Genomic DNA, 26092 nt, shown 5'->3' with positions numbered 1-26092 from the left:
CTGTGCTGAAGGCACCAAGGGCAGCTGTTCCCTGGGAATGTTTTCAGCTCCCATGCAAGGGAAGAACATCTGCAGGAGAGGCTGCTGTGCCCCAGTGCCCCTGGCTCTGCACTGTGGTCAGACAAGCCAGGGAGGGAGAACAGCTCCTGCTGGGAGAGCCACAAGGTAACACATCCAGCGGGTAATGTTTTGTCTCCCTGTCCCCTCTTCTCTGGAATTTAATCCCAGACCCTGGTTCATTGTAGGATTGTTAAAGTTGGAAAAGACCCCCATGATCACCAAATCCAACCTTTGAGAGCTCCACCCTGCCCTCACCAGGCCTATCACCAATGGCCACACTGACTTGTGTGTCTACCTGGGAAGAGCCTTTCCAATCCACATGGAAGCACAGAAGGTTTCTCCTCCTTGTTCAGAATTATGTTCAGATCTGGATGGTCAGAAGCACTGGATTTTGTACCACTATGTGTCACCAAAAACTGCTTTTTCTTTTTGACTCTGCTCTACAAATTACAGGGTTTTAATAAAGTTTGACAGTTAATCCCTGCCTTCAAGGGGATTGTGAAGAATACTGGAATATCACACACTTCCTCTATAAGGAATGCCCAAGCAGCTCCCTCTGTGCTAATGCTGAGAGCAGCTCCCCAGATCCAGAACTCTGCAGGAGGAACACCGGGAATTCCGGACAGCCCAGCTGGGGCCAGGCTGGAGCTCAATAATCACTGAGCTGCACCCACCAGTGACTCTCCAGCTCCTCGGGATGAGCAGCAGGGTCAAGTCCCTCTTGGGCTGTGCTGGACTGCTGGACTGCTTCTCATCCTGCTCTCTGCCCAAGCCAAGGCAGGAAGACCCCAAACCAGGAAGCTGCTGTGGAAGGAATGCTTTCCCAACTGGAGCTGCTGGAATTCCTGTCAGCACCAAGACGATCCTTTCCATTGCTCAGCTCACAAACAACTAGCCAGGAGGGCAAGGAAACCAAACCAAGCCAACCCTAATTTAAACAATTAGAGAATTAATCATCAACACACTAAGTAGTATTTAGACAGTGAGTTCAACATATGCCACACTGATGCCTTCAGCAGTTGCCAAATAGAATTAGAAAACTAACATTTATTAAATCCATTTGAATTTTAATATACATTTCAAGAATGTGGCAGCATAAAAGGAAATGTTTTTAGAAACAACCTGAATCTACCATTTGCAGTTTTACATTAACCATCAGGGCTCTCCTGTCGACGCTCCGAAACACTCTTGACCTAAGTTCTCCAACTTTTGGTACCACATTGAATGCAGCAGTGAGATAGTAAAGATTCCAAATACTCCCACATTTCTGGAGCAAAGGTACTTTGTATTTAATTTAATGAAAGTCCTAAAAATGTACCATCAACAATCTTGGCAAAACTGAACAGCTCTGCAAAAGCATTCCGACACAACCCGTGCTGTGCAGCCACTCTCAGACTCCGGGTCGCTACTTTGCTTACACGTAGTGGACTAATAAACAGATTTACATTAGTAGGTCACGATCAAACCACCAAATTAGAGACTGGTAGGATCCCTCTGGGTCAACACAAAAATCACATACAAGTTTAACTAAATACATTTTAATAGGACATCGTTAAATCTCATGAGGGCTAAAAAACACAGATCTTAGGTACTTGGGTTGGCAAATAAAGACAAGAATACTAAGAAGCATTTTCCACCATTTACTCATTATCAAAAATATTTTTCAACTCTTCTTGCAAAACAAAAACAAAAAAGTACAGACTGGACACGTACATCACATTTTTCTTCCTATGGCTTTAACCCCCCACCCTGCCCACCCCACAAAAAAGACGGGGGGAGAAACAAACCAAAACCAACAAAAAGCTCTGACCACATTCACAGAAAATGACACCATGGTACACTACAAAACAAAAGGAGGTGCCATTTGTGTCCAAAGGGTTTTGCTCATTTCTTGGTGAGGAACCGTCATTGTACGTGCTTTGTGCCAAATCAAAGCACACCCAGCACCGGGCCAGAAAGCACTGCGGGGGCTGTGCCTGAGGAAAAGGGGAGATAGAAGCAGGAAAGGAACTAAAAAATCCACACACTATTTAACATGCTGCTGAAACAGGAATGGCCTTCAAAATCAGACAGTAATGTTTGTGTTTGAGTCAGCCCATGTTTTCGTTGTGCTCTATCATTCCAAGAGGAGAATTTCTACTTTCACAAAGCAATCTCAACGTTTTAGGCTTCCAATGAAGCCAAGAAGGCACAACTGAATCTTGTGCCTGCACTCTTATTTAGGGATTGAGCTAAAATCAACCATTTTTGCACAAAGCTGAATTCCTAAGAGGAATTTTTTCATAACACTTTTCCAGATAAGCTCAACAACTTTGTGTTATTTTTCTATTTTCGAGACTTTTGGCCCAGGTTGAAAAGCAATGACCTTCAAAAGCTGCTTTCAATATTTTAGCAAAAAGTGAGACAGGTTCAGGGTGGAGTGAGTTATAGATAGCTTATTCTGTTTAGCAAACACCCCAAAAATTTGACCTTTGATAGCCCTCGATCCTGTGCCCTGGCTGGGAGGTGCCTGTCAGCCGGGAACTCCCCTCCGTGGGAGGGGTCCCAGCTCTGTTACAAACCTGATCAAACAACCCCCCCAGTGGTGAGAAGTGCTGCAGCATCTCCCTGTAGCCCTGGGCACTGATCAGCACCAGAGAGGGGAAAATCAGCCAAGGACTTCCTGTAACCCACAAAACCCCTTCTCTTCCCTAGAAGCAATAGCAGTAAAACAGCAGGAACTCCGGAAAGGGAGAGGATGGTGCTAACAGAACTTGAGCCTTCGAAGTCTACCAGTGATGTTCTGCCCCAGCGCAGCCCCTCAGTGACTTGTCACACACAGGGGGCTGGCACAGAGGGGCAACTGAGCAGGGACGTGACCTGTGAAGTGTCAGGAAGACAAACCCCAAGGATGATGATGATGTCATTACCACGACAGGGTATCCAAGCTGGAGCTTGACCTTTGCATCCACCTGACCCTCCTGAGCCTTGCCTGCAGCCTGAGATGCCTTTTGGCCTGCCAGCTCAGTGTATTTATTAATCTTTTTTAACTGTACAATGTACAGTAGAGGGCACAACCAATTCTCATAATTACCACTACCTACCCTTTCCGGAGTGTATCCCCCAGCTCAGTGCTGCCTTTCCCACAGGAATGTCAGGTCATTTCCTGCTCATGGTGACTGTAACCCATCAAATAATTATTTCTCTACACCATCATCTAGCACAGTTGAGATGCACTATCTGGATGCTACACTGAAGCTGAAGCTTTGACTGAGCACAAAGCATGAGCAAGTACAATGAGGTCAGTATATTCCTTGTCAAAAGATCTTGTGATAAAATCATTTACATCAGCAATCCATCTCAAACTATGAGGTGCTGTAAGAACTAAAAACAGTTTTAGGGTAACTCCTCCATTATCTGCAACTATTTCCCAGACACTAATACACAGAACATAGCAATGAAAAACACTTGATACAAGTGATCTAAACGCAGGAGCTCCAGCAAGTTAAACAGAACCATAGCTGCCTTAAACCTGTAGCAGTTCCCCTACGGATGGCAGGGAAAAGAAAGAAAGGTTTAACAGTCATATCTCATGTCTATAGCTTCATCCAAACTTTTCTCATCGTGTGTACTGGCAGCTAAAAACGTCGTTACTGGTGACCCTGTCACATTGATTACACTGGTGCTTGTGCTGGCATTGCGCACGGCAATGCTTGTCACATTAATGCCCAAAGTAAGCCGAGTCTGCTCCAAGGCCTTTTCTGGCACTGCAAAGGCCTCCAGCTTCTTCTCCCCGTTAGCCATGTAGGAGTTTTGGCAGCCACGGCATATGCAGTCAAGGCAGGCTTTGCGGTTAGAGTAGCAAGGGCAGCGTTGGCCACGGCATGTAAGAACACTTGGATTTTGGGTGGCACGACCACATTTACACCCTTTCTTTTCTTGTGGCTTTTTATACACAGTTTTTGTTGGGCTTCCTGGCATAACGTTACTGCTGGGAATTTTCTCCTTTGCCTTGTCTTTTGTTTTCAGCACCCCTGGTTTGGCTTTCGGGTGGGATTTCTTAGGGGCATGTTCTAAGTTCTTTTTCACGCTTTTGTTAGACAGGAGCACAGTTTTACTGATTTTGGGAGTAGTTCCTCCATTAGGTACAGTCGCAATAGGCTGCAAAGACATTTTATTTTCCTGTTTGACTGTCACGGGAGCTGATGCTCCCAGCGTCGGGCCGCAAATGATGCTGGAGATGGGCAGAGGCTGAACCTTCTCACTGTCGCTCTCGGAGCGAGAGCGCTTCCTGTTCAGCTTCACCACCTTGGGCGTGGCCGCCGTGCAGGAAAGCCCGTGAGGAGAAGCATCTGTGGACATGAAAATGTTATGGCTGAGGGGAGGGGGGGAGAGCTGCAGGAAGGGGCCGTTGGCCATGTTTGCCTCCAAGGTGGGCTGCAGGTTGGAGTCGCACACCTCGCCGCTGGACACGGTCTCCAGGCTGCGCAGCACCTCCTCGACGCTGAGCAGCAGCGACCCACCCGGCTTGATGTCCTCACTGAAGCCACAGATGTCGATACCCGCGGGGCACAGGTCGCTGGTGGCCACGGTGTCACACACAGGCTGCAGGCCGCCGGGGATGTCCTCCGTTTTGATGTAATCCCCGGTGCTGCACACATCGATGGCGCTGGCGTGCTCGGGAGAGGGGATGCTCACGCCCAGCTTCTCCACCGACAGCCCGTTGCAGGGGGGCAGCCCGTTGATGACAGAGCCCCGCAGGTCCAGACTGGGGGTGCTCTCAGGCAGCGCCGTGAACCCCCCCGGTGCGTCCGTCGCCAGCTCCGAGGTGGAAGGGACCGGGGAATGCGTCAGACACAGAGCCAGGGCTGCATCCGAGGACTTCTCGGTCTCCTCGTGGAGTGGTGCCCCATCCTTGAGCAGAGCCAGCAGGTCTGCAGAGCAATCCACGGCCTGGATGATGTCCCGGGCCAGCGGCGTCTGCGTGATGTACTCGCACAGCTTCTTGTAGCAGTTCACCAGGATGCTCAGCTGCTTGTTCTCCTCAAACTGCTCGTAGTCCTTGCACCAGCTACACGAGGGCTTCATCATCATCTTCTTGCCTTTACACGTTTTGCAGACATAATGCTGACAATTGGAGTTAGTAGGAGCAATAGGGTCTTGTAGCAAATTTCCTATGAGAAAAAGGAAGAGGAAGATTACAATGGACTTAAGGCAGGTTTCCGGGACATTATTGGATGAATTTTTTTGTACTATCAAAAAAAGTTACTCAAAAAGTTGAGTTATTCACAAGAAAACATCCCATCCAAAGAACCACTGGTACAAATTCTCACAGCTGCCAACCTGGTTTTAAAACATTAGATAAAATTAGAAGAAAACCATCACACCACAACTTGTTGTGTGCTGCATCCTTTAGAAACATTCTCAACTACAACAATACTGATTGCCTTCTCCCCTTCAGCTTTGTTCACAGAAACTTACAGAACACACAAGATTTCTATGGATTTACCAAAAGTAATAAACTACCATGATAACTTACTGCAAAGATTTTAATGGAATTAGTAAAAACAAATGGAACAGAGCAGAGAGAGGGAAAACTCCGAAAGGAATGTAAAAATTATGAAATATCCACCCCCAAAGGGAAGAAGACACAGCAGATTTTGTGTTATTTTTCATTTAGCATTTAGTGAAGCTATCAGAATAAAGAAATTTTTTTTTCAGTATTTTACTGTTTAGAATAAAAGCTAATACAAATCAGCTACTAAAGGAACCAACACACCCCTGACAGCCCAGAAAGTTTCAGACCTCCAGCACTGACAGTCTGGAAGTTTTGTCTGCAGATCCCCAAAACTGTAAAAACCTGGAAGAATGGTTTTGGTTTTCCTTAAGAACAACTCAAATATTACCTAAGGATAAAATATGAAAGAACAAGTGAAACCAAATTCTGTATAGAAACAATCCAACTAGTTCCTATATCCAGAAAGTGACAGTATTGCTTTGCTATTTCCAGGCAGCTCTAGGCCAGAAAGATATTCCATCTCCTAAATTAAATTGCAGAGTATCTATAGTCATCCCCAGCAACAGGCCTCCCTCCCCTCCCAGCAGCACATTCTCAGCTTTGATCAGACCTTTCTCTAATAAGGAGCCTCTGCTGGATGAGTTACAGCCATCAGGGAATTCCCACCCAGCTTTTCCAAAGTGAAAACAATCTGCTGCAACAAGTGAATAAAATTAAAACAACTTGGGAAGAGGAAGCAAAGTGCATGTATCAAATCAGATGGATAAAACCCCCAAAATATCAAAGATATTTTCTCTCATTGCTCAATTCCCTGATCCCTCTTTGGGAAGGGGCTGCTCCCAGCCAAACACCTGAGCCATCATTCAGTGGGTGTGGCTTGATGTAAACTGGGTTTTGAGCAACAAATCACAGTAGTCAGTGCTCAGGTTGGCATTACACAGTAATTTTTAATAAATGGAGAGAAATCCAGTTGTTCAGCAAGCTGGCAGGTGGCACAGAATGAGCCCTGCCCTGTGTGACAGTGTGACAAGACCCCACCAGGAAAAGACAAAACACTCATCACATCAAGCTGGGAAGGTTTAAAGCCACCAGATGAAACATGAAGTGTCCACAGTCCAACCTGCAGGGGAAATTATTGGGTTTTTTCCCAAGTTCCCTTGAAATGACACAATGACACAACACAGGCAGAGGTGGCCATTGTGGTCCTAAGACGGAACTTGATTTCAGGAGAAAAGTTCCCTGAAGAGAACAAAACCAAAACTTTAATTCCCATCAAAACTTTAACTCCCACCAGCTCCTCAAAGAAGTTCTGTCCTTCAGCAGAGAGTTCCCCAACAATGGTCCAGCCCCCTGAATCCTGAGTCCAACAGGACCAGCAGGAGCTGTGCCCTGGACCGGTGCAGACACTTCAGATCCTTGGAACTACAGTGCTCTCAGGGCCAAAAGCCACCAGCATTAATTAATTCACAATTAATTAATGACACAAAGCAGCTAGGTGCACTCCTCATCCACCAATAGCCTCTCTTGGCTCCTTAGGACAATAAGTTATGATGCTTTACAGAACTAAAATACTTCAGAAATGGCACCAAATAACAAGATACAGCCTTAACTTTTAATTAGATTTTTAAAAAAGTGTGTTTTATTTCTCCCAAAATAAATTTGGCTGAAACTCCTGAATAAGTACAAATGCTAAAAGAGGATACAGGAAAATTTAAATTTCTGGAGGCTTTGAGGGGAAAACCAGACGGACTGACAAGACAAAACACTTCACATGCTCTCACTGCCAGGAAGAACAGAGCAAGTTCTACTCCCAGTAAATGCCAGGCAACCTACATTGGAGAGACATTAGGAATGCCTGAGCTGTGGGAATATTTTCTGTTTCAACTCATATCTCATTGAATATTCATTCTTCAAAGTTTCTCTCTTGTATGGATTCTGTGGCATTATCACTCTCCTCAGTCTTAATACTGACAAGTTTAAAAAAAATGTCAACCATGAGATGCTAATGTCCCATAAAACTGTGTTTCATTACTTGTAATACTCAGGGAGGGGCACTAAGTCAGCAGTACTGTCCCACAAACAGCACCTGAGCCTTTTTGGAACCTCAGGGTTTTGCAAGGCCAAGATCTCACTTTTGCCTGGTGGCCATCAGTGCTGCCCCTCTCTAGAGATTTAAAAAATTATACAGATCTCCAAGATATAAACATGGTGGGCCCTGAAGCTAATATTTTTCCATGCTTATAATTTATTTCTCTAAGCTAAATGTAATTTTTCATTTTATTGTGCAGCCACTCACCTGCATTAGACCCTTCCACAATTACTCACTGCAGACCCTCAGTTTCACAGCCCTGTGTAGCTTGGTGTTACTGAACCCTGCTCTGTCCTTACTCACTCTCTTTTCTAAGGGGTTTATCAATACACCAAAAGCAAAACTGTGTTCTTACAAAACCTCCAATACAAGACTTTCCTTCCATCAGCTCTTAACTATCCTGATTTCAGAAAGGTTGACTAAATACATTTGTTAATATCAGCACTTAAAATTAATGAGGAGCATATACAGAGGAAAAACTTTTAATATATTATTTACCCAACATCCCAGCTGATCTGGAAAGGCTGTCCCAGGAGATGGAGGGAGGTCACTTAAACCACACAGAATACTTCCTGCTGTGGTCCTTAATGAGCATTATTTCACAGCTGCAGGGACAAGGGGAAGCATCTGCAATTGTGTCTCCAAGACCAAAGGGAGGAGAAGAATTGGGAATCAAAACAATTGTTAGGTGTCTGTACCCAGCAAATATGCTCCCAATGGATGTAATTCACTGGGAAGAATGGCTTGAACAGGTACCTCCAGCTATTCTCAACTATCTTCAGCAAAGGCAGGAAAGGCTAAACACAAATATCTAATTTAGGGTCCTTGGAAATACTACTGGAACATTAATCACTGAAAACTATCTTGGATTTTCCAACTACCCAAAGTCTTAAGAATTATTTCATTATTAAATCTTTATTTCATGAAGTAAAATAGAAAAATATAAGTCAACTTGTTTTTACAAATACAAATGTATCCCTGGGGTTCATCCTGGCTGCACTGGGATCACCAGAAGTGCTCTGGTGCTCAGCCAGCACCTGGGGCAGCCATGGGACACAGGAAGAGAGGGCAGCTCACCCACCAATCTGTGCCCATCAAACAGCACAGGGAGCACCAGCTTATTTTTAAACCACGACTACAGAACCAGAAATGCTGAGCCTCTACCAAGCTCTGAGGAACAGGAAGCTCTACCCATCTGAGGTTTCACACACAGACTTCTACTTGCCAAGGACCCCAAAGTCACATCCACAGCTGGAGCTTTGACAGTTGCACTGCTATACTGTCAGCCTTTTCATTTTGGGATTAAACATCATCTGATCGTTTCTACTAAAATAATTAGCAACAGCCAGAAAGCTCCAACAGCTTATCCAAGCTTCAGAGCTCAGGAGCTCCTGAAGGACAGGAGCTGGATCTCACAGACTGTGACAACACTGCTCAGGGGTTTGTGCTCAGCCACCCCTCTACCTGCAGCACTATGGGAAGGAAAAGCCCTGCTCTCCCCACCACCTCCCCTGAACTGCTCCCTCCCACTCCACACAGCATCTTCTCACCCAAGAAATGATCAGCTGGAGCCCACTGAAGAATGAGCACCAGCTCAATGAGGCTTAAAGGCAAAACACAACAGAAAATACCCTCACAAAAGCAGTGTTTCCCGAGTTGGATAAACCCCCAAAAAGCTCTATTTGCAAAACTATCTGACGACAGACAGGCAGGCATATGATGAGCAGCAAAAAGTCTGTCAGCCATCTGCAGAGGAATACAACAAATGTGTGGGATCTGTTTTAGAGGGGTGGGAGATCTGGGTACTTCCTAGAAAACAAGAAAACTGAATACATTCTGACTCACAGAGATTAGTGCATGGACATGACAGCAGAGAAAGGTCTCACAGACCCCAAGCCCTAACACCCCCCACTTCCAGACCTACACTCAGGGTGGGCTGGACCACGTTGGATTTGATACATTTCACCAAAACTGCACCAAAGTCAGGAGCCAGATTCCCCAGACTGATGTCTGTCCCACCCCTGCCCTAGCAGCTGTCTCAGGTAGTAAAATGTTGGGCAGCTCCTCTCAGTGAACCTGCTGGATCCCCTGTCCCCCAGGTGTCCCACCCACTGCACAGCATTCCCAAAGCACACTCCCAAAACGAGCAGAGCACCATGCTCTTAGCTGAGACACAACCACATCTTTGCAATATTTTGAACCCACAGCTGGAGAACACGGTGTGGAGCTAAGGGCAGTTCACAACACCAGCACTACGGATGTGTGATCCTTCCATGGGCTTTGACACAAGGTTCCGTACAGAGAAATTGTTCAATTCAGCCAAAAAGTAGAAAAAAAAAATGTTCCCCAAGACTCCCAGCGCAGAACTCTGAGAATCAATGAGAGTTTCCCAGTGAACTAGGAGAAATTATTTCTTCCTGCAAACACCACCCTGCCCTTAGATCACCCCAACCACACCACCAGAATTTGACCAAGACATCCACAAACACTTCTGAATTCCCTGCTGGGTGTAATGGAAATGTGGGGGACACAAAAAAAAGCACTTAAAAAACCCCACCAAATCAACTAAAAATACTTATTTCAAAATTTTATCATTTTATTTTATTTATTTTGCTGGCTACTGAATATTTCTGCACATCCTCTATGAACACACAACTATGAAAAAATTGCTAAAGACATTATTACCCTCGTATAGAGACAGTTGTGACTAATGAATTAATGTTTGTGTAACTCTCTGACAAAATAAAAACTGCACTGTTTTTGCCTGAACACCATGGGAACCCAAATTAACCATGATCAGAAGACAGTTAGACTATTTTTCTTCATATTTGGAGAAATACAGTCAACCTATTTAGCTAAAGTTCAAGGGAATTTTGCATTACAAAATTGCAGAAGGGACTGACTGCCTTGAGTCCATCCCCCACATAAGAAACAACAGAACATTTTTACTAAGTCCTATGTCAAAGTTATAGTTCTGTTTGAAAGTCTTTGTGTTTACAAAATCTCTGGAAAAATTCTAAATGTATTTTTAACAAACTAGGTGATAAAGTTCAAACTTTGAGGCGTTAAAGAAGATGGATAAATTAATCTTTTTCACCCTGCAGTGTAAAATTTTCACATAATGATGTTTTCCAAAAGCCAAGATTGCTGTATTTTGAGACGTTTCAAATATGAAAGTTAACATTTCTCCTATGGGTATAAAATAAGAACATGTTTCTAAGCTGCAGAAACACTCACAAGAGTTAGAACTTGCCTTGGAAGTTATAGATCAAGTTCATCACATTCCCAGAGGAAACAAAAAGTAATGAAAACAATTTTTCCACACCAAACAAAAATGCTGGAACATCAGACTCTCAGAGTGAAGTGTGCTCTCCAAGGGCACAGTGCAGAGGGAGCCAGCCGTGGGCAGGCTCAGGAGACCCGGAATACCGAATGACATCACTGCAATTCCTCCAGGAGAGTGGGAAATCTGTGCTCCCTGCAAAGCACCGTGCTCAGCAAAGGCTGTACTGCCATCACTTCCCAAGTCATTGCCCAGCCCCAGGGAATGTTTTCTGGCCTTACTAAAGGCTCCAACACGACATCTAGGAACGCTCAGTCCATACTGAGAGGCATGACTGTAAATCTTAGGTAGCAAAGCAAACAGAGGCAGAGGAAGGTGTGCTGGAGTGCTCCCCGCCCAGGGCCGGCAGAGCTCAGCCATCCCAATAAAGATGCCTCCTGGCAACACATTAACTCCTCTCTAAACACTCGGGAACACAATAGCTTTAATCAATATCCTCAGGCACCACCAAGGCCATCCATCACCTCCCAGCTCCTCAAACACGAGCACTCCTCTCCAATCCCAGCAAAGACAGCACTGCAACTCTCTTAGGAAGTCACTGGCACCCAGCTGCCACTGAGGGGACCACAGATACTTCTCTTCCTACTCAATTTTCCTCCAAGGCAGAAAAGTATTTTTAGTTTAGAAACAAATTTAAATTCTACTGGCAGAACTTTCTGTTATCAGAACTTCTGCAGTACAATGCAGACAACCTTGACAAAGCAGTTCTCCCAGGAGTCACACACAGGGTTTGAAAACAGGAAAGGGAAACGAAGTTGAGTAGGGAGATTTTAAGAGGAAATCAATCACCCAACATGTTCTTGAGTAAAAATTGGTGCATACAGAGATGTGTGATTGGACATTTTACAGACAACTGTTCCTCAGACCAGGCACAAACAGAGTACCTGCAGCAGAAGGTATTTGATAGCTACTTAGTCCTCTAGTCCATGCTCTCTGATGGTTATTTCAGAGATGCTGATTATTTTTCACATTCTCCACAAATTCAGAAGTGTTTTGGCAACCATTCATGACCATTTTAAAGGGGAAAATCACAAACTTTTAAAAACTACCAGTAGTTTTGTTTACAGTATTTCTCATAACTGAAAACAGAGGAATGAAGAAAATGTCAATGGAGAAAATACCTAAAAATACCACAGAACCAGACCAATTTTCAAACATAAAAGGCAGCTCTGATCTGGCAGCACAGGTCATGAATCAGCCTTCACTCTCCTCAAACTAGGAAGAATGGACAAGGAAGAAATCCTAAGCTAAACTTTTCCATCACAAAACTTTAAAAACTCATGTTTTTTTCACTCTAACACTCTGTTACCCAAGCTCAACTTAGCCATGGCTCACATCCCAAATGGAAACTCCAGTATCATCCATATAATTAAGTTTTATTAGAATGGGAATTTGTTTCATCTCCCTTATTCCATGTCTGTGACAGGAAACTGAATTTTCCAGGAAGTTTCCATCTGTTTAGGTCTCACTCAAGTATCTCCCCTTTGAGGGAAGTTCAGTCCAACTGTCCAGGCCCAATTCCCAGGGACAGAGTGCAGCCCACAGCCCAGAGCTCTGCCTGGGACCTGGAACCACACCCCAAGAGCTGCTGACCAGGGAAGGGCACTGGGGGACACAAGAACTGCAGAAGCAAAGGAGAATTACCTCAGAGAGAGGAGAGGAAGAGGAGGAGAAGCCTTCACATGGGAAGAATGGCACAAAGTGGAAAATTTTACACAAATGTATCCCACCAACTATGGAGACATTTCAGATCTAGTGCCAAGTGTAATTGATTATAATATATAATTATATTATACACTCAACTTTGGCAGTATAAAACTCTCAAACCAGCCTATTGCTTTTACACAAGAGCAGGAGGCAAAGAACATCCTTACACTAATCTTTATCTAGAAAAACAAAAGTTAACAGTTTGTATTTTACTTTTTAGGCAATCCATGCCATTGTCCATGCTTGGGAGTTGCTTCCACAATGCAATTGCAGCACTGAGCCTTAAACCCCCTGGATAAAATCATCAAGGGCTGCCTCAGAGCACCGGATGGGGCTCTGTGAGGTACCAGGCCCTGCTGCCATGGGTTTCTTTGTTCCTCCCCCCTAATCTCCCTAAAGCCACATGTTGTCTCACATCCCTTTACTCGGATTACAGGATGTTTAAGACAAGAACTGTATTCTCATCCTGTATTTCCCAGCACCAGATGGGTTCCTGCCCAAGCATAAAACGTCCTGCAGCCCTGCCAACTTCCAAGAACTCTCTCAAACAGCAATAACCATCTTTCACACACCTTTGAAATATCTCTCAGAGATTCCATAATGAAGATTTCTATGGATAAAAAGCTAAGCTGCTCTGACTGGCAATCCTATCTCTTACAAGCATTTCAACTCTTACAGGAATTTCAGAGAAGGCTCTTAATGTTGAAAACACCAATGATTTGCAGTTACCCGAATGGTATCTGAGCCAGAGAATGGCACTGCTAAGATGTTTATCTCAACAGACAGCACCTTAAAAACATAGAAGTTCGTTGCATAAATTCTACTATGCTATTTTTAAACTAAATGTGTATTATCATGCAATTTTATAATAAACACTTTATTCCAGAGGCTGAAACTTGTATTTCACATCCTTAAAACACACAAGGCACAGCCCTTCTGCCTAATGCACACTTGGGAGCAGTTATTTTCAAGTTTTAAAGCTCTAGGAAATATTCTCTTATACATCCCTATAAAAGGATGATGTATTACCTACAGCACTGTCCAGGAAACTGTCACATGATCACACTGAAATCCTAGAAATACACACACGGCTGTTCCAGCTACAGAACTGAACCCTTATCAACCATCATGAGGCAGAGGGAGACCTTGAATCCTCCCAGAACTGATTCAGCTGACTTGCACTGACATACTGTATTTACATTTTGGCTTTCTACTGCTGCAACTCCATGTGTGCCAATCTGAATCTGAAATCAGAGCTTTAATTAGAACTTCATAATTATGTGGGTCCAAAAACTTCTGCCACCCCCTGCTATGTGAGCTGGTGTAAAAGACTATGGGATCACAAGGAAATGAGCTGGCTTATGCCTTGTACTTTGGGAGCACAGTGGAAGCCCAGGAATGTTAGCTGATTTATGTAGCTAGCACTCATTTCTCCTAAAAACAGTTCCCTAAAATTAAGGGGACAATCTGGACTATGGAATTAATACCTACAGCACAACAAAGCATTACAGAATGCACTAAGAGAGATTACACACTGAGAAAAAGCTGATGACATAAGGAGCACTAATTTGTGGAGTAGCTTCCCAAGGGAATTCCTAGGAGTCCAGCACTTGAGACTTTAACCACTACTGATACTTCCTGCAGCATTTCTCCAACAAAGCACTCAGATCTTTACAAGATCTGTGCAAGGAAAGCACCAGATGTTCCGTGCCCATGGACCTAGAGCCAGGTATTTGGGTCTCATGGTCTAAGAGACAAACAGGGCAGCAAGAAGTGAGCATCAGAAAAACTTTCAAGTATTAAAACAAAAAACCCAAACCCACAGTGCACCGTTAACTCAGCTGGTCAGAGCAGTCTGCTGAGAACACCAAGGTTGTCTGTTCAGTCCCTCCATGGGCCATTCACCAACATGCCAGGGCCCTTGTGAGTCCCTTCCAACTCAGAATATTCTGGGATTCTGGCAGAGTTCTGGGTGCTCATAGTGCTCAATGTCATGATCTCTCAATGTAGCTTTTACTTCAGTAATTAGACTTTTACCTTTTAAAACACCAAAGCTAAAAAGGCTTTGATGGTTGTACAGGGTTTAATGACCTTAAATATTCAGAAGGTGTAAAAGGTGGAACAGCTCTTAGCACTAAGAGAAAAGGAACACAAAAAGCAAATGAGAAAAAGATGGACTGGCCTTTACAGTCTGAACTGTAGATTTGTGACACTGGGAACACCAGAGTTAGCAGTTCTGTGTGGGGCAGGCCCACTCCCCCATGGCCACCTCAGACCCTAGACAGACACCTGAGTAACTCTGTTTTACTGCATGGCTTCAGAGAGAGTGTGGAATTTACTGAGGCCCCTGGATACTGACACACCACAAACAGGAGTCCAGGAGGCACAGATAAGACTGGTTAATCAGCTGTAAGCAAAATATTTCAAATAAACAGCAGCTACAGTTATCTGGAAGCTGGACACAGTAGAAAAAAAAATATACACCAAAGGAATAACCCTAATATTCTAAGAAAATAAAGGGACAAGAGAGAAAGCAGAACTATCAAAAGGTAGTTTTAAAATAGGAATATCCATGGAGGCACAAGGAAATAGAAGAAAACAAACTAAAAACCTGGTTTGCTTTACAAAACTGAGAGTGACAGAAAAACCAAGCAAGAAAAGCTGAAGAAGGGGGGGAAGCTCAGGAATTTGGGCAGGGACAAATTAAAGAGAGACAATTTCAACAGAGTGTAAAACTAAGATTGCAAAAGGCCAAGAAGGGAAGAAGGCAAGGCAAGGAGAACAAAGAACCTATTTCAGAAGACCAGGCTTAAAGTGGAGAGAGCACAGCAATGCAAATATCTTTATTTAATAAAATCAGAACGGTATTTGCATACTTTCTGGCAAAAGCAGTCTGGTGAGTGACCAAAAGCAGGAGGAATTTATGGGAAGAAAGCACAAATGGAGCTGGACTCAATCGGGCCTAAGGTGATAAGAAATAAAAAGCAGAGATGCATCATCTCTACCATCGGGATTCCATGAGGAAAAATCCTTAAGACAAATTACTTCAGGAAATGACGATGCAGAGATCCTGGGAACGGGCTCCCTCTTTCCCAGTGCAAACAGATCTCTATTTTCAAAGACTTTAAGTGGGAGGAGCCAATAGAGAGAGGATAGGAAGCATCTAACGCTACTTTAGCCGTCTCAACAGTTAAATCCTGATCCTGCAAATAAATAAAATATTTAACTTTCTAAACCCCGGTAATTCAATTCAAATCCAGTGTAACACACACATCGGTATCGACAAACACAGTGAACATAAAACCACTCTGTCAGGAAAATACAAACACAAACAGGGCAGGACTTAAAACTACCAGAGGGAAAAAAGGAGATTTAAAAAAATTTAACAACCAAGAGGTCTAACAGGTCAGAGCCCCCTAGCGACAGTGACCAAGGCTAGAAAGGGAAGTTCAAGGAAACCTAACAGTTTATTCCAGAGCTTCCTCCCAGGAACGGACACATGCCCCCACTCCGTAAACACAGCAGAATGCAATTCCTTCCCACTATGCCCCAGCCTGTAACACCGAAATTCCGGATAATGCCTTTGCCTACAGCACACAGAACGCTCTTTTCTGGGGAACAGGAGTGGGGAAAGCCCAGCAGACTTCCAGCCTGTTTGCTTTTTATGGTAATTATCGTTACAGAACATTTATCTACCAGGGACAAAAAAACCCAAAATCAGTTATTGTTTCCTGGCTTCCAATCGGAATTACTTATTGTTTACATTTCAAGGAGGGGAAAAAAAAATTACGAAGTTCCTCTTCCCCTGCCTCTACGGTCTGTATATCGTTTGGGGTATCTTTTACCACACTCGCTCTTAGTCATCGCTTTTTTAAAGCGATTAACTCCACTACACTGGGGTATTTCAATAACCACTGACAACTGCCGTACCCCCGGTGAAGCAGTGATCATAATAAAGCGCTGCATTCTGAGGCAAACACTCTCTCCGCGCCGCCACCGCCTTGGCAGCGTGCGCGGCTGCTGAGACACAGCCCCCGCCGCCTCCCTGCCCTTGTGACCGGCCCTGTCCGCGGCTGCCCCGCGCCGGGGGCGGGTTTAGCCCGGGCAGTTCCCACTCCGCCGCTCCCGAGCGCCGAGCCGCCCCCCCGGCGGCCGCGGCACCGGGGACTCCGGGCCCCGCAAACTTTGCCGGGAGCTGCCCCGGAGCGGGCCGGGCGAGGCGAGGCCGAGGCAGCCCCGGTGCGGGCCCAGGGCCGTGCGGGAGCCCCGGGGAGGCTCATTGTGCAGGAACAAAAGAAAGATCCTCACCGCACACGCAGCAGGAGAGGGACTGCCTGAAGTAGGGCAGGAGCTTGTTAATCTCGGAAAAGGACTGGGGGTCCGCCGGGTCGTAGTTGAGCACCAGGCGGCTCGCGGACACGTAGAGAGCAGTGGCATTCACCGGGTTCATCGCCGCCGCTCGCTCGCCGCCGGCTGCGCGGTGCGAAGAAGGTCTGCGCGGGCCGCGGGGGCAGGTGGCCCCGGGGCGGGGGCCGGCCGGGTGTCACCTTGGTCCGGGGCCACCTGGAGCCGCGCGGCAGCGGCGGCGGCAGCGCGGAGGCCGCGGCGGCCCTGCCGGAGGGGGCCGCGCCGGCTCCTCCTCCGCCTCCCGCGGGGGAGGCCTCGCTCCGAGCGGCGGCTCGGCCCGGGCGGCAGCGGCGGCGGCGCTACTGCAGGTCCCTGCGGGCCATACCCGCCCCGCCGCGGGGCCCCTGCTGCTGTCGGCGCCTCCCTCAGCGGCGGCCCGGCATGGCGGCGGCCGCAGGCAGGATCCGCGAACGGGCGCGGGGCGGCGGCGGGGCCGCGCTGCCCGATGCGGCGGGAGGGCGGCGGAGGCACCCGGGGTTCACCGCGGCCGCATCACCGCGGCGGCGGCGCCGCCTCCTGCGCGGGGCCGGTGGGCGCGCGGGCAGGGCCGGGCGGGCCGCGCGCGCTCCGCGGTGGCGCCGTTAGATCCGGCCGTCACTGCGGGGCCATCGCCGCCGCCCGCGCCGCGCATGCGCGCCCGCAGCGGGGCGGGGGTCGCCGGCGCCCTCTAGCGGCGCCCGACCCGGCAGCGGGGGCCGCGCGCAGGAGGTCGGGAGGGGCGCGCGCCGCCTCAGCGCCCGCCATGGGCCCCGCGAGCTCTCGGCGTACGGGGCTTGGCACGGAGCCCCGGCCTCGCGCACCGCCTCACGCGCCAGCGGCTCACGCGCCGCCCCGCGCGCCCCCGCCCCGCCGTGTCTCGGCTTTCCCCCTCACGGCGGCCGGGCGCGGACGCCGCGTCCCGCCCCTGTCATGGCGAGCGCCTCCGCTTAGGCTGAGGAAGCGGCCCCGCCTCTGCCCTCAGGCCGTGCTGGAACCTGCGGCCAGGCCTGGCAATACCTCGGGCTGCCGGCTGATACACAGGCCCCCTCCGCCGGCACGGAGCGAGTCCGGGGATCTGTGGGGCCTGGCAGCTCTTGGGAAAGGTGGCGCGGGAGCTGCGGAGCGCACAAACCCCTCAGGACATCGCCAGTCTCCCACACTCGGCTCTGTGGACAGAAGTCTGTCACAAGTGTTCCTGCTAGAGACCCCACGTGTAGCACAGCAGTGGATGCACAGACTAAGGGCAGGTATGACCAAGATACAGGCAGGACGTTTATGGAGGGGACTTGTTTTATTTCGTGCGTATGCCCTAAGGCCATTCCACAGACTTCCAGATCCTGTGTTGCAACACTGCCAGCACCATCGGGCAGTCCTCTCCCTGCTTCTGTGTTTGGTGTTTTGGGGAACTGCCTGGCAGAGCTTCTTTTTCCTGCATTGCTCTCTCTGTTCACTTAGAGTTGCTCATGTGAAATTAATCAAGGAGTTCCACCTGTATCTTCTAGTTCCTTGTTCACTTCATTAATCCCCCAATCCCCCAATCTTTCCAGCCCAACACAAAATGAGTGTACACACAAAATACAGGAATTTGGGTCTTGACTCCAAATACTCACTTAGCACTTGTGGTCCTCACCAAGCAGCTCATTCCCCACTTGGCACTGTTCCCACACGGCCCAGGTACACCCTGTGTGGGTGCATCTCCATGTTACCACAGAGACCTACAATGCCCTTCTGCCTCCCAGCAAACACTCAGTAGCCATCTCTGGACTATAACTCCTTGCACACATTGAATCCCCAACGTGACTTCACTCCAAGGCACAGCATCTTCATTTTCAGCATCAGCCTGCTGTTACATTGCTTGTAAAATGCCCAATTCCCTCTTCAGCTTACTGCCAGGAACACCTTCTGTGCTGAACCAAGCCAACAAACTGAAATAACATCCAGAAAATTTCCACCGTGTCCACATTCTCATACACACCTCCTTGTATTACATCCTCTGCCAAACTCTGAACACACTGTGTCCTAAACACTCTCAACCCCTCCTAGCTCCCTCTCATGCTGCTCTGGCTCTTAGGCAAGGAACTTGACACCCAACACCTAGAGTTTTACCAGTCTTGTCTAATTTCTGAGATACACTCCTTTGAGGTATCATCCACAGGCTGGGATTCAGCAGCTGACAGCAGTAGGATTCCAGGGCCAAACCTCAATATCCCCATCCACAGCATTAACCTGCACTATTCTGTCACTCACTGATGGAGCTAAATGAGTAGCTCTGGATTCCACCTAAGAACGATTGCAATTCTGGCAAGACAGATAATATAAACTCTCTAGAATTACAAAGAATTATTACTCTTTAAAGTTATGGTAATAATAGTATATACAACTGCAAGAGTAGCAAAACTGACTAAGTCATACCTTTTAGACCAGGGGAAAGCCATAGTGCTTTTCTTTTCCCCATTATTGCTGGTTGATCTGATGAATTTCACTTTTTTTCTATCCAGACCCTTGAGTTCATTTCTAATAGTGCAGTCCAAGCAGCAGATACCACTTTTCTTCCCTCTGTTGATCGTTTGTTCCAGTCTGTCAGCATCACTATCCTGCAGGAGGAGTCCTGCTGTCTCAGGAGGGTGGGTTAGGGCCTCAGCTGTTTGTAACCACTGTGGCAAGTGGGGTGGTGGCAGTAACTGTGAAGGGTTGAGTGCCCCTCCCCAGCTCTGCAGGCTCCCTGCCCCAGGGCTTGGCTCAGCCCTGATGTGCTGCACCTGTGTGACCCCCATCAGGTGCTGAGAAACAGCCAGGTGGGGAAAAGTTCCACTTGAGCTATCTCTGCTGTGCCTTAGGAGCTTCTTTCAAGTGTGAGACCTGGCCTTTTGCTGCTCCCCGACTCCTTGTCTGCCCTGCTGCCCTGTCTTGGACCTGCTCCTTGCTGCAGATGGCTGCTCCTCAGGGGCTCACCCTTCTTGCTGCTGCTGGCCCTGCTCTGCTCTCCTCACTCAGGTACCATGGCACTCCTTCTTGTAGTTGATACCACTGCCCTGCCTGCCTTGCTCTTACCTCCCTGGCTCACCTTTCCCCCTGCAGTGGTCCCCTTTGCTGTTCCCTCATGCTAACAGCCTTGTGGGACCAGTCTCCCTCCCTGGCCAGTGGTAGGTGCTTAACTTTGAACAAGCACTGAAACACTCAATAAATCATTGAGTAAATCCCCTTTCACTGGAAAGTAAGGGTGGAATAGAAATGTTATTTCATTTTCCAGTTCCTATCAATGTTCTGTTTTTGGGAAAAACTAGACTCGTTGTTGAAATTAGGTTAGAATACTGCCTATTAACTCTGCCAAACACAGATACCTGTGTTAATGGCCCAGGTCCTTGGGTGATAGTTTTTGTTTCTTCCCTACAGCACTTGAACAGAATAAACATTTAGATCTCAGTGAATAGTCTTTTGTAAATGCATAATAAAGAACATGAGGCATTCAGGTAGCTCTGCTGTGGAAGTGGTGCATCCTGAAGTGTCTGATAACTGCAGCACTGCATCTTTAAGGGAAAGGTATCAACTGAGTAGAAAAATAATACAGGTCAGCACATACACTGCCTCTGAACACTTGGATGCAAATAAAATGGTGGAGTTTTGTTGTTGTTTTGTTAGGGAGTTTGGTTTTTTCCCCTCAGCAAGCTGCCAATGGCAAGCTTGTTTCTAATTGCTTGCTTGTTTGACTTGATGTAGGCTTCCTTCTGTGTCACTGCATTTTGAGTATCATAAGGAAAGGCAGGCTAAGACCAGAGGGATTGTAACCATTCCAACAACACAGTGTTTTCTGGTCTGATGCCATTAATGAATTAACAAAACAAACAGGTAATCACAGTAACTGCTGAAGAAAGGAACAAGAAGCATCCCCCTACAGCCTCTAAGAAAGACACAGACTGACTTTTGCCAGAAAGCAGTCAGAGGAGCTCGGGATGGCTGTCACAGCTTTGCAAAGCCTGTGGCCCTTTGTTAAGTGGCCCATGGCTACCTGCTCACCTTTGTTATCATCCCAATGAGACACAGCTGCAGAGACTGCTCCTGCACTACAAGCAGCTGCACCAATTCCCTTGTTTGTGCCTTTTTCATTTGCCTTGAATTTGTCTCATAGGATTGTCCTTTTGGTTTTGTAACTCCCAAATATTCCAGGGGGTGTCCAACCATGACATGCCTTTGGAATCCTGGTAAAGCAGAGCATACCGGTACTCCCAGTCCATTGGTTTTGCCTCCCTTTTATATTCATGAACAAACCACAGTCTTCACCACTATAACAAATTTTCTCCTCAGTGTTCAAAAGTATTTTTTTACATTACTCCAGAGTGGCCACACTTTTTAGAAACATATTCCAATTGCTTACTAATCTCTTACCAACATCCCTCTCTGAGAATTACTGGTTTTGTTTTGAGAGGTTCACACCCACAACACCAGGGACCCCCTTTTTTATTGATTATAGGAGTGGTTGCAATGGCCCTTTTGTTCAAGTTCACCTCCCCATATGATAAAGCCAATTTCTGCTTTTTTTTATTTGGGTCTGTTTTTTTTGCAAGCAGCTTTTTTTTTTTTTTTTTTTTTTTTTTTGAGGGAATGAAGCAAAACAAAAAGAGGCATCTCCATTATCATTCTAGAGACCTGTAATAGTGCAGTACAATTTGTGTCTTTACTGGTAGGAGGAATTCCTTGTTCTAAGCCAGAACATTTTTTATCTGTCGTTGGACATTGGAATATTCAATGCTCTACAGTTTTATAGCAGTGCCTGTTAGACCCACCAGTTCTTTGTAACTGTGTGTAGAGTTTTGTTTGTTTAGTGTTCTTTGGTATTTTTTAACTATCTACTGCTTTCAGAAACATCCAGCAAATAAACAGGAATCTGTTTGTGGTTTGGATTCCCAAGGACCTGAGAAGAAATATTTCCCAACAATTTTAAGGTCCTTGAGATCTCAGTACAAACCCCACCCACTATCTCACTATTGTTAAAGGGTTTGCTTATTGTTCTCCACAAGCCAGTCCCCCACAATTCATTTAGTTCATTTGGGGGATATATTTGACTGGAATTTTCATAGGATGAATTTGCAGGGCATCTCCTCCAGCATTTATTGTTCAGTACAGCTTTCTCTTTCAGTTCTCTCAGCCCTTCCCCAATTTGAACCAGGCTAGTGGGTGTAGCTGCAATAGCTTTTCTCCAGCTGTGTGAGCATGTCTGGCCTAATAATTGTTCTATTTGAATCAGCATCAAGTACGTGCATTTTGCATATCATATCAGATCTTTGGTAATCAAATTCTTCCTGTTGTTATTAAACTGTATAAGCAGAAGTTAAGAGGTACATCTGTGCAACTCTGAAGTTCTGTCAGGTGAGATCAAATCCCTTTTTCACTTCTTTTTGCCTTATAGTTGTACTTACATGAACCATGTGAGTGAACTTTATATTGCAGCTAATGAAAACTGTTTAGCTTACCTTTCAAAAGTGTCACAACACAGATTTCCAATATGCATGTCAGAAGCATAGAAGGAGGGCATTGATGGAGCTCACAGCAGTCCACCTCCTCACTGAAGCTGTTAATGTTTTTCTGATGTTGCTAAACAAAGAAATTAAAGTTCTTCTCTGGATATAGAGTTTTAAATCCAAAGACAGCTGTTGCTTGTTTAGGCTGGGGGTTCTTGTTGGTTTCCATGTGCCAGGAGGATTCTGCTCGCTCTGTCAGTCCAGGTGCAATACCACTCTACTGGTGCTGTAGCTCTTACACCTGTTTGCCAGCTCAGGTTTGGGAGGGGCGTGTGGGCAAGTTCTGCATTTGCATGAATGAATTGGCATAATTGAGCTGGCTGTTGACTTTTGCTTCCAGGAGCATCGTACTCTTCCCTACTGCCCTTTGAGCTGTGAGGTTGAGAAGTATTACAGAAACTCACACAGGGAGCCCCTCATTCAAAATTAAAACAAAAAAAAATTAGCTCAGTGGTTTGTTTTACTGCTATGACTTAAGCAGGGATATTCTGACCCTTGTCTTTTGGGACTTACATGTAAGTGGGACAGAAGAGCTGATGGAAAACACTGGCTTTACTTGTTTCCTTAACTGCCTTGTTCCCAATCCAGACAAATAAGTATTACTGTGACCTCCTAAAGGTGACTTCTTAGATCCATCTGTCCTCTGTGCACCTCTTTTTTGACTAGAGTGTTTTTGGTGTTCTGTAGTGAGAAGTCTTGTGCCTGTGATGAGAGAGAGATGGTTAATCCCCATGGTGCTTTTCTTTATTCTGAAGCTGTAAGACTACAACTACATCTTTCAATAGGTCCTTTGTAGTGACCCCGTGACAAACACTTCATCTTCACTCTGAGGTGTTCTGACAGGCTTTTTTTGAGAAACCAGTACAGACTGATTATTTCACTGTATCAAGCAAAGAATATGAAGTTCTCCTTTTAACAATGCGATACAAGTACTTGATAGCTGATTAAAATATGCAATTCATAGACTACCTTGCTGAGACAATCTCACATTGTACAGCATGTCTGATGTAATCACAGCAGTCACTTCTGGCCTTAGTATCTATAAATCCAGTTTTGGAGGAGATTTGCTCCTTTGGTGAGTGCCCAGCTCATCTCTGATGTGAGCTGTGAGTCTGGTCTAAACCTGTGTTTCCAGGAGTGTGGGAGTTTTGTCAGAACAGGACTCTCACTTTGGAACAGCCCAGAGCAAATAGAGATGATCTGGGATTAGCACTAAATAGTTGAGCTGATTCTGAGCCAAACTGCTAATGCAGAAATACTGGTTCAACTCTGCATATACTCCAGTTTAATTTGGGTTTAGGGATTATCCTACCCTACATACAACAAGAATGTGCCTCTTACACACCTGAGTTACCCCTCTGATTTAAACAGATCAGCTGACTTGGACCTTGGGTGGTTCCCTACAGGAATACAAATTGATAATTGAACTGGGTTTTATTCCCCACTCTTGTTTACCAAAACCAAGCACAAATTACTATTTGACTGAATATGGAAAAATTGGGTATCAGGAGACTGTTTTCTCATGGTTTAAAGTCCTCTTGTAACTGGATTTGGCCTCAAAATACTTGCTTCTCTTTCACTGATTTGCATTGTGGGGACTTACTGAGAAACTGCCTGGAGAATTTTCAGTTTCTGATGCATCCTTGTGACAATCTCTAGCTTGACAATTCTAACAATATTGGACTGTTCGAATGACTGTCATAACTAGTCTAGTATCCTGCTTCCAAAAGCAGGCAGTGACAAATATGTAGGGAACAGTAATAATACTGTAAGCATACAGTGATGTTTTCCTAGCATAGTCTTCCAGCAATTTGTGTCTTGGAGACCTACTGAGAGACTAGCAGCTCCTTTCATCTTGTATTCCTAGGTAGATTTCTTGTCTGTTGGTGTGTCCAGGACCTTTTGACTCTTTGGCCACTATTGAAAATGGAGCTGATGTTTTTGCAGTATTGTGAACTTTTTTGAACAGACATGTATTCTTGGGGTTTGGTTTTCCCCAGTGCATCGTAGCATCCACTTGAATTACATTTCTCTCTGAGCTCTGTGAGGTGAATTCCTTTTAATCTAATGACAACTTAGTTTCAAGAGCTCCTAATCAGGGACATTCTCAAAGGCCTCTGGAAATCTGAGTTTTTATATGAACAGGATCTCCATTTTATATGTTTGACTTCACTATATTAAGCCACTAGATGTGCCTGGCAGGAAACTCTATACAAAATCTCTGCCAACTGCTCCCCAGTATGTCCTGTTTATGTGTTTGCTAATAGTGGGTTTTGTGGGTTGGGTTGGTGGCATTTTTGGCATTTTGAAGCAAAATGCCAAATGACTTTTTGGCATTTTGCTTCATAATTCATAGTGGATTTACAGGTTTAAAGTTTTCAGAGGTCCCTTAATGCCTGTCTTAAAAACTGACATTGCACTAGCCACCTGCCATAGAAGTTTTTAGCAAGAGACTTTAAATTTAAGCAGGTTATCTCTGAAGGACTTTATAACACTGAGGTGAAAACAGTTTGGTCCTGAAGGATTTGTTCTATAACCTAATCGTCTACTCTTTGGGGGTGAAACAGGGCCTTCAGTGTACCCAGGAAACATTCAAGTAAAAACCCAGGAAAAACCCAGGCTTTTTAGCTCAGAAATCTTCTCAACTTCCTTTGCACTGGATTCAGATAAAACAAACCAAAAATAATAATTATTTTTTCTGTTGGATAGTCTGAACCATCCTTTTAATCTTGGCTTGTTTTATTGCCAGAATCTCTGGTGTGCTTCCTTCTCAAGTATTTGAAAAAGAATTTACTAGTTTTCATACTTCCAGCAAGTTGCTCCTAAAAGTATTTTTTGGCCTCTCCACCCTGTTTTTTAACATGTAACCTGCAATTCTTGACAATTCTGTCTCTCCTTCTACTCTTCTATTGGGCAGAACTTCAGCTATCCAGAGAATGCCCTTTTGCCTCTGCTGGCTCCCCTTGCCATGCCCTTGTCTTCCAGGATGGGGGCTTTTTGAAAACCCTTTGTTCCCAGAATGCAGATTCCCAACCTCTTTTTCATGTGACCCATGTTCTGAATAGTGGTTATTTTAATTTCTGAACTTGCAGAGTTGCTCTTTTGAGTGTATTTTTAATTAGGAGGCTATTGCAGGCAGCCTGAGTGATGCTGAACCCACCTGAGGGGGATAGTGAAGACTTTTGCTTCAAATATCTGTGGTCTGATTTCTGCCTGAACTGTTTTGTGACCAGGAGAAACTTCCTGAGTGGGGAGGGTGAAATGCCTGTTTGGCTGCTGCCAAGGAGCAGCTATCTCACAGATAGGTCAGGAATGCAGCTGGTATCCTGCTGCTACTCTGGCTGGGGGCTGAAACAGCCTCCTGCTCAGCAGTGTGTGGGCTGAGGTACTTGGTGCCTTTCTTGTCGTGATCTTCACTGCCAAGATCTCCCCAGGCCTTTGTGTCTGCAGGCAGGGCTCAAGGAGAGGGCACCAGTAGTGGGGGTGTTTGAGTC

General features: G+C 45.8%; 1 protein-coding gene across 2 annotated transcripts; it reads right to left on the bottom strand.

Annotated features, from left to right (window-relative positions):
• Positions 1-1087: 1087 nt before the first annotated feature.
• MSL2 (MSL complex subunit 2) lies at positions 1088-22909 on the bottom strand. 2 transcript variants are annotated; one of them, XM_050978175.1, is made up of 2 exons: positions 22551-22909; positions 1088-5213 (listed from the first exon to the last, which is right to left on the bottom strand). In XM_050978175.1, exons 1-2 carry the CDS (start codon positions 22597-22599, stop codon positions 3616-3618), a joined length of 1647 nt encoding a protein of 548 aa, XP_050834132.1. In that variant the 5' UTR covers positions 22600-22909; the 3' UTR covers positions 1088-3615. The 2 variants fall into 2 exon arrangements, with proteins under 2 accessions (XP_050834132.1, XP_030083160.2); XM_030227300.2 differs by lacking the exon at positions 22551-22909 and adding an exon at positions 17005-17732.
• Positions 22910-26092: the final 3183 nt, after the last annotated feature.

This window comes from Serinus canaria, chromosome 9 (genome assembly GCF_022539315.1).
Source record: "Serinus canaria isolate serCan28SL12 chromosome 9, serCan2020, whole genome shotgun sequence".
Lineage (NCBI taxonomy): Eukaryota > Metazoa > Chordata > Aves > Passeriformes > Fringillidae > Serinus > Serinus canaria.
The sequence above is the reverse complement of the archived record's forward strand: the minus strand, read 5'-3'. Positions and strand labels throughout refer to the sequence as shown.

Coding starts and splice junctions, on each gene's coding strand:
- MSL2 (XM_030227300.2), bottom strand. CDS start 17,146: ATGAACCCGGTGAATGCCACTGCTCTCTACGTGTCCGCGAGCCGCCTG. Junction 5,214..17,004: donor CCTCTCCTGCTGCGTGTGCG/GTGAGGATCTTT, acceptor TTTTTCTCATAG/GAAATTTGCTACAAGACCCT.